Source organism: Enhydra lutris, unplaced genomic scaffold (genome assembly GCF_002288905.1).
Source record: "Enhydra lutris kenyoni isolate GAN:26980312 unplaced genomic scaffold, ASM228890v2 scaffoldscaffold42, whole genome shotgun sequence".
NCBI classification, from domain to species: Eukaryota; Metazoa; Chordata; class Mammalia; order Carnivora; family Mustelidae; genus Enhydra; species Enhydra lutris.
The window spans coordinates 2,870,047-2,878,923 of NW_019154126.1; the positions used below are offsets into that span (position 1 = coordinate 2,870,047).

General features: G+C 44.1%; 1 protein-coding gene across 1 annotated transcript in view; it reads right to left on the reverse strand.

Moving 5' to 3' along the window:
* Positions 1-1,063, reverse strand: part of LOC111155585 (sperm associated antigen 6) — a 61,217-nt gene extending 60,154 nt beyond the window's left edge. The window contains exons 1-2 of the mRNA XM_022515833.1: positions 1,039-1,063; positions 851-946 (exon numbers count right to left, since the gene is read on the reverse strand). Coding sequence (XP_022371541.1) covers positions 851-946; positions 1,039-1,063 — 121 coding nt within the window. The remainder of the gene's footprint in view (positions 1-850; positions 947-1,038) is intronic.
* Between the last annotated feature and the right edge of the window lie 7,814 nt (positions 1,064-8,877).

Here is an 8,877-nt window from a genome sequence, read left to right on the forward strand (position 1 = left end):
TTGAACATTTCTTATGACACAGTAGTGATGAAATGCTGCCTTATTTTGAGTTCAGATGGCGGTGGAATCGTCCTTAATCCCCCATTATCTTCTCCATCTGTTTATGTTAATTGATAAGAAGCAAATCACACACTCTCTCTTCCTCTTTCTAGAGTATGCATGATTTCGGACTGAGAAGGGGGAATGACAGCACCATAAGAACTTCTAAAGGCTAGCACTTTACCTACTTTGAATGTCTTAGAAATTATTCAAGCAAATCTTTGCCCTTTCACTAATGCAAGGCGAGAAATAATGTGTCAACCGCTTTGGAATTCCTTTGGTGTGAGGAAGTCGAAGGTGATCAAAGGCAGGGTGACAAGCCAGGGCACCCGGATAAAATGGGTCTGATTAAGGTAGATTCCCATTGACGTAAAATCACTTCCAGGCAATTCTTCTGGCCTTAACTTTCAACTTGACACTTGCCTGGTTGCGGTAAAGATGGAAATAGGGATGTCGGGCCCCTCTCACACCAATCTGGAAGCTTCACCCTCTTGGCCTCACACCCAAAAAGACCCGCCAAAAAGGATGATTGCTTCCGCTGTCTCCGCGGTAGATTGGAAGAATTTAGGGACGCCGTCCTGCTGACGCCACCCTGCCCCTCTCCAGAAGCTCAGTCGGCTGGGAAGCGGAGCGACAGCGAGCCGGGGTAAGGCCGGGCTGTGGGGAAGGAGGTAAGGGGCGAGACGGCTGAGCACCCGGGGTGGCTAGGAGCCCGAGGTGCAAGACGAGGCAGGGAAGGGCCGGGGGGTGCGGAGCGACGGGCCAAGCGGCGCGAGGGGCCCTGAGCGACGCGGAATCCGTGCGGACTCACCCGCGTTCTGCAGCGTCTCGATGTTTTGGGGTCTGGTTGCCAGCTCCGCCACCATCTGCACGAACTGCGTCCGGGCTTTCTGGTACTGCTCGAACACTGCGGACGAGACACACGGAGGAGCAGGCGGCCCGGTGCCCCCGCGGCTCCCGCCGCCCGCCCGTCGGGGCGCCGCCCGCCCCGGGCCTCACCTTGCAACACCTGCCTCTGACTCATGGCGCCGGCAGCTCTCGGCCCGCGACCAGCTCGGCGCTGAAGCGGCCCGTCCGCTCGGCCTGCGAGAACGCCGAGGGGGCGACCGCGGCGACCACTCGGTCTCCGACGGGAGCCGTTTCTCTCTGTGTACCCGCGTCTCCCGGGCAACCGACCGGAACCGGAACGCGACCGTCTCGCGGCAACGGCCAGTCCCGGGCGTGACGTCACGGCTGCGGCACCCGGCGTCGGGCGAAGGCGGCCAGCCCCGGGGGACCTCCGCCCGCAGGGGCTCCCTGGGCGCGCCACGGTCGCTGGGCCGCCGCGAGTATCGGGCACCGTCGGTCCCGCCGGGCATACGGGGCGTCCGCCGGGAGCCTAGGGCCCTTTGCAAACCGAGCCCGCACCCGCGAAGTCTCCGGGCGGCGCCGTGGACTAGGTCCCGGCGAGGGGGAGCTCCTCCTCATCCCCGAAGAGACCCGTTAAAGCGCGACGAGGCTAGCAAACGACGTCAGTGGAGTCGTCTTGGCTTAGACGGTCGAAGGACATCTCCCATAGCACATGGTGTGATCTGAGAGTATGCGCTGTCAATGTCATCAACGCCGAATGGGTTTCCCCTTTAATCCAGCGGTCATGGACCGGACAATTCTGGTTTCAGGACTCCTGGAGGGTGAAGACAACTATACTCCTAACGTAGGCATATTGCTTTAAAAGGATTTAATAAGCACTCCTAGAGATTCAATGAGAAAAGTAGACGGGGAACAATATGGTAAATGTCCTGTCTTCCCTGACTTTGTTCTACCTAACCACCAACTTTGCTTGTTTCCTCACTTCTGTGATTTTTAAACATTTGTCCTTGTCATTTAACCTTAAGCTTCATTTTGTTGCTAAATGACATTTCCAAAAGAAAGGGAAAGAGAATCTTTACCTGGAAAGTTTTGATTCACATTATCTTAACCAGACTTCCTTGTAAGTTTAAATTTTTACCCAGAGTCTTTTAACAGAAATTAAGTACTTCGTCTATCACCGGTTTCTAGCTTGCCTGAAAACTATACAAATGTTTCAATGACAGGTGTCAACTTTAAGTGTTTCTCCATCAGAACCTGCAATTCCACCAGGTGTCAAGGGAATAGATAGCCACAGCTGCCGCTGAGTAGTGCCAAGACAGGAAAGAAACCTCTTGATATCTCTTCTTCAGTAGAAGGGAGTATGCAAACTTAGCTGGTTCTCATATTTGGGGTGAGTCCTATATAATAATCTTTAAGCTCTCACTCTGACTTGAGCTCTCTGATGAAATCCTGATATTTGGTGGAGCCCCAGATAGTTGGGGAATGGACCAGCAATAAAATAGGGGAGTAAGTGTGTTCAGTCAGGTCCCTGCTACCCCTCAGAACAGGTGCATGTCTTCTGCTCTGCAGTTCAGAAGCCAGTAATACTCACAATTCCTTTCCCTAACTCCAAAGTCAGAAGTTTCATACAATGATCTCCACATTTCTCTAAGGAAACAGGTCTTTTAAAATTAAAGTTATTGTATGTTCCCATTTAGAGATGTGGGGGGAAACAGATTGAGCAAATAATTAAAGTGGCAAATAAAACCTTCATTGTAATTTTGTTTTCAGTTCCTTGTTGAATAATTTTTTAAAAATCCCCTTAAAACTAAGAGGTTCCATATTTGGTTTCAGTCCTTGAACAATTCATACTCCTAAGTTACCCAAGCTGTCATTCTTAGTAATTGCTTTACTATGATTTTCTACTTTAAAAGTGTTGAGATAGGAGCTTGATAGTGGAAAGGATATCTAAACCTATAAACATATTACTTATACAGGTCTACTTATGGAATGCTGCAAAGTTTAAAAACCTAAGTTCAAATGGTATATAAACTTTTTAACAATAGATTCTGAATATCTATCATTAACAATGTCTGTGGGTTAAATTGTATTCCTTATAAAGCATAATATAGGATTCCTACTTTATATCTGAAATTGGACACATTAAAGAAGCTAGATCTTTGCTCTTTATTCTAGCTTTTTTGGGGGAAAAGTCTTTAAAATTAAATAGAAAAATGCAACAGAATGATTATAATACATATAATGAATTATCTTTATCAGCAACTCAAATACAAAAAATGGCAGATTACTTTTACTGACAAGAAAGCCAATCTATATTTTCTGACCCACTTTTTCAACTTACTAACTTCAAAGTAAAATACCATTCTGTTTTACAAAGTTAATTGAATGCCCCATGATCACATATACAACTGTAACAAGTAGTGAGAAAGAAAACTGTTCAAAGGGATATTTCAGGGTTCTTTTTAAAGTGCTATTTTAGATTACTATTCTTAAAGTACCAGCTAACTTTAAATACAGATATACAATGTACTTGACCTATTAAAATATACATTTGATTGAGGATGAAACACATTATCTGAACAAATTGCAAAAGTGTTTCTATAAAAGATTTGTTTGGAAGACTTTGGCTCCTTTTGTAGAAAGCTAGCCATGTGTAACTTTAAAATCACTTTTGCATTTAATTTTTTTACTTATGAAAATTAGACTTTAAAAAGGCAACATTTAAAAAGCCAGTTTAAATATCCTGTTCTACTTCTCTAGAAATCAGGTTTGGGAATTCAGAAAAATCTCATTATCATGGGAATATATTTTACATATGCCTAAAAGAAATTTTGCTAATTTTACCATACATGTATTTTTTTCTTCAGCTTCTAGCTGAATATTAAAAGTTAAGGCTTTGCATGTGCTGTTAGATATAAACATACACATTTTAAAAATTGTTGAGGTGAATCAAGTCTATATATATTCTTCTATCAAGCCAAACACATATTAAGTATCAAAGTATGCCAGACACTTGGCTAATAACAGAATGTGCCTGTCTTCTAGCACATGAAATCCAGTGGGAGAAAGACATGTAAACAAAGTACTAATTCATTCAACAAGTGTATACCACCGCCTGCCCGTGTTTTAAGAGTTATAATTGCTCTAAACCATGTAAGTGCGTTGGAAGCAAAGACAAGGGACATAGGGTAACCAATGTGAAGAAAATGAGAATATCTACATCACTTGAATAACAAAAGCATTCTTGTTTTTGAGAAAAATTAGCTGGGTTTTATCTAGATATGAAATCTCCTTTCCTCCTCCCCCAAAGAATTAAAATATAGTATTAGCATTTAAATAGGCATTCATTTGGCAGTTGCATGTAATTATTATTTAAGTTATAGAATACAATAATCACTTTGCAAAAAACAAATCTAAAATTATTGTAACAACTCCATCTTTGCATACTTGAATTAAAAGTAAAAACACTACATACCCCATAACCAAATTAGTGGACTCAAAACATTATCTATAATGATGAAAGCAAACATATGACTCTTAAATGTTGCTTTGGCACTCTTTTGGGGAGAAACATCAGGATTTTGCATTTAGTTCTCAGCAGACCATTCATTTGTGCTATCAGGTCTGTCAGCTGCAGAAAAGACTCCAACAGTCCTATCCAGGAGGGGAAGATTAACATTTCTATGCTTGGGTTGTATGTGTCTTAAGTCCTATTCTTCGTTTTTCAAGTCCTTTAAAATAATTTCTTTGCATTTTAAACTTTAAAGTGCTTACAGTTTAGTGTTAAGGTCGATAAGATGTTAAGATGACAGTAATGGAACTGGCCCAAAGTTTTAAGGATACACCTGTACATGTCTTTCTTTTCCAGTAATTCAATGGATGCAAAGATTGAACTCATCTTTTCCACTCTCAAAGTAAACCATGATTAGGGGGATTCCATACACAAATAATTTCGCTTCCAAAGGCACCCTATAGCACAAAGTAAGTGATAATAAAAATTGATGCTTTTAATGTAGAATTCTGAAATGGGCACTGGGACATGCATTAAAAAAGAACAAATTATTGCTGCTTGGTGTGTGCGCCTGTGTGTGTGCGTGATGTGAATATTTTTTTAAGGAAGTGAGTTTTCCTTAAAAATTGTACCCAAACCCCGAATCACCAGATAGAAAACTCTAAGCGCCCTGGCATAGGTATCTATCAGCCACTCCATCTCAACATGCGCCCCCCGCCCATCTCTAAAGTCTTGGTGTTGTTGCACTTGTCTCAGGGAAGGTAGATACAGTTCTTTCCCACCTTTTTATTAGCACGGGCTACAGGAGACAAAAATGGAAAGTGTCACGTAGGAAACGACCCCAGGAGCCCACCCCGCCTGCATGCGGTCCAGGACCTGGGAGGATTCGGCCCACGCACCCCGCAGGTGCGGGTCCAGCCAAGGCTGCGCGGCTGCTCCGCCAGCCAGGAGCTGAAGGTTTTTGGCTGGCACCGCATAACTGGACACAGGCGGGTGGACGCCGGGTTCCCGGCTCGACGGCGCTGGTCCCAGCAGGCAACTGTATTCAGCGCTGATGGGGTGTTGGGGTCCCAGGGGAAAAGAAGAATGCAGTACTCCGGGACGTTCTCGGCTTTTCCTTTAGTCCCAATTTCTCTAACTCCAAAGAGCCCCTCTGCTCGGTTTCTAACGAGGGAGGGGGTGCCGGGAACAGATTGGGGCTGGGGTCAGGCCGTATTTTGGCTCAGAAGCCCTCGAGGGCCCCGCCGTCAATCGCTGAGATAGGCAGAAAAGGGGACGCGGGAAATCAGGCTCCGGGGTGCAGGCAGGAGGAAGAGGCGGGGGCGTCCCGCCCGAGGGCGCGAGTGCGGAAGCCCGGCGCAGGCTCCGCGCGGCTGCTTCCCTACCGCGGGGCCTCCCGGGGCCCGCTGCGCGCTCCGCGGCTGCGAAGCCCAGGGGTGCGAGCGACGTGGGGGCGGGGTGGGGGGAGTCCCGCTCTGTGTGCGTCCTCACAGCTCCGCGGGCCGCGGCCCGGGGTATCTTGAGGGAAGGGGTCGCGGGTCCAGCAGAACCGGCGTCTGCGGGGGGGGGGGGGGGGGGGGGGCAGGTTGCAGGAAAAAGAAGGCCTCTATCCTTTCGTCTTGCTTCCCCGGGCCAGGCTTCCAGCAAGAACCGCACCGCCACACAGGCTCTCACGGAGAGGTCCCAGCCGAACCTCCCCGCGGCGAGGCTGACCCGTGGGCCCAGGAATGGTGTGGCCAACTCTCGGGGGCCTGCCGGGAGCGGGCGGAGACCCGAACCCCGGAGCCGAGGCCCCGCAGCGCTGGCGCAGCCGGAAAAACTCGCCGTGGCCGCTCCGGTCGGCCCTGCTTCTCCCTGACTTTCTCCTACCGGGAGTTCTAAAGGAGTTCCCCCCGCCCCCGTTGGTGGGGGGAGCGAGAACGTTCGGACTCTTTTTGCCACGAGTGGGGTGTGGGAACCCTGCACCACCTTACTTCAGCCAGCTCCTCCAAGAGCCGGTGGTGCAGGCCAAATCCCAGAGGCGGTTGGAAGAGCCAAAAGCTTATTTGGTGGGGAAAAATAGCCATACCTCACTGCGCATGTGCGAGCCTCATTTTTTTAAAAATTTTGACGTCATTTTGTTATATCAAGTCCGAAGCCAAAACTTCTTGCTCATTGATTACTCTGAAGAATAACTAACTGTATGCTCTGACCCCTCAAAAATACTGCAAAAGTAATGAGAGAAAAAGTTCAAGGTTTCTGCTTTTACAAAAATGGCATAGGCTGTTTATCCACTCTGCCTGTCGGTTTCCCCCACAGAGATTATCAGAGCCGAGAGTGAGCTCCGCTAAAACATAGACTAGGTTGTAAGACGCGGTGGCACAGCATCTCATTCTTTAAGAGGAGATAATTGCACTAAAATTTGCATTCTCGTTAGCCGGAGTAAGCTATAAAATACAACTCCTGTCATCTTATTTCTTGATATTCCAGAGAAAAACCTGAATATTGCTAAGGCTGGGTTATTTTAATTTGCCTCTTACTCAAACGTTACCCCATATTTATTTTTAAGTGAAGAATAAAGGTTTCATATGGGTAACATGGAAGATTAATGACTACCTATATGAAGAAAATACCAGTACCTTTCCCATTAGCAAGACAGAAAATGAATTATAAAGAAATGCTTTTTATTCTAGGAGTGAATAGAGCCTCTGATGAAAGAATATGTGATTGCTTATCATTTTATAAATCAAGAGTAAAGTTCTTGGAAGTTTACAAATAAATTTAGAAGTATACAAATAATGCCAGAATGTTTATGGCCAAATCCCAAATAGAAACAAACTTACTAGCAAACTTTTGGCTTAAAGAGTGTCTTGCAATACTATGGACATCAAATGGGGACAGTGAAGATAGAGACTTCTTATAGCACAGTTAGATTAAAAAACATTGATTTTAAAAAGTGATGCTTATGCATGATGCTTTAAATGTAAGGCAAGAACTTAGAGTGATACCAAGAAACTGGTATCAGTTATCTTTGTGGGAAAGGATATTCCCAGAACCCACTGCAGACCATGGTAATGTAGTAGACTTGTATTGCACTAGAGTCTCTCTTTCAGTTTAGAGAACCTATATGAATTGGGTATATTAAAGTTCATGAAATACGTTTTTAAAGTCTATTTTAAAGAATGCTTATATTATTCTGTTGTAAACTTACTTTATTGTAATTAATTTCCTTAGGGGTGTTCTCCAAAGTGATAAGAATTTTAATAGGTGAATGAGTAGAATGAGCATTTGGTAAAAGTGAGTGGGGTCCTTTGCATCTCATAACCTTTTTCTCCAGAGGAAAAAAATGTCACGAGGCATATTTAGAAAGAAGCAGCTGGTAAACACATTTTCCCAAGCTTACTCTGACCAAGTTCTTCAGTTACATTAGAAAACAAACTGTAATGAATCATGTTCAATGCAAAAACACGGTCCTGAGTTAATTACTGATAATGTTAATTTTCTGACTCATGAACTAAATGCTTTCTAAACATCACTTTATCTTCCCAGAATGATTTACACTTAAGTATTTTGGTAGTATGTTTACTAAACTTAGGGTTTCTCCCCCACACCCAGAAGGTTGGGAAGGAGTCAAAAACTGCGTGGTAAGATTCTATAGAAATGTAACCGATTCCAATAAATAGTCCTCTGTACGGAAGTACATTATGGAAATGACGTGGTTGTCAAACCTAATTGCTTGGTTTTTGAGTCCTCACAGAAGAAATTCTACAGCCTTAGGGGTATAGACTCAAAAGCAGCATTCCTGGTTTCAGTTTAAATAAAACAATGAAATCCATCATTATTCAAGTCAATAGCGATAATTCACATGAATATGAATGCACTTTGATCTTATCCTTCAATTCACTGAAAGACACAGTTGTAATGAAAAAGGGAGATAATCTCTTTAACTTGGTACAGAGCAAGTTGTTGGAGCTTTTCTTTCCTGAAAGACCGTAGAAGGGAACTTTTCACTAAAGCCTTGCTTTCCTATTTTTAAGGTGGTGGTGGGGTGTTTGGGCAAGCTACAGGTCATTATGTTGCCTCCAGGAACCAAGTTGTGCTAACTTTCTTCTTTGAAGTATCTGTCTTATTTAAGAACTTGACATTTTGTGGAGCTTGAAAGTGAACCCCTTTTAAAACATCATATCTAAGAGTCATTTGAAGACGTGTGTTGATTTAAGTTTACCATCTCTTATTTAAGAACTTGACATTTTGTGGAGCTCGAAAGTGAACCCCTTTTAAAAATCATACCTAAGAGTCATTTGAAGATGTGTGTTGATTTAAGTTTACCATCAGATATGATTAAGACATATTAACTATTTTCAGTATGTATTAAAGCTGATTTAAATTAAAAAGGATATTTCAAGATGCACTGATTGCCTTGATAGATTTGCAACATCCCATACTAGCCCTTTAAGTATTCCTGTTGGATTATGAAGAAAGTTAATGTCATGCTTGTG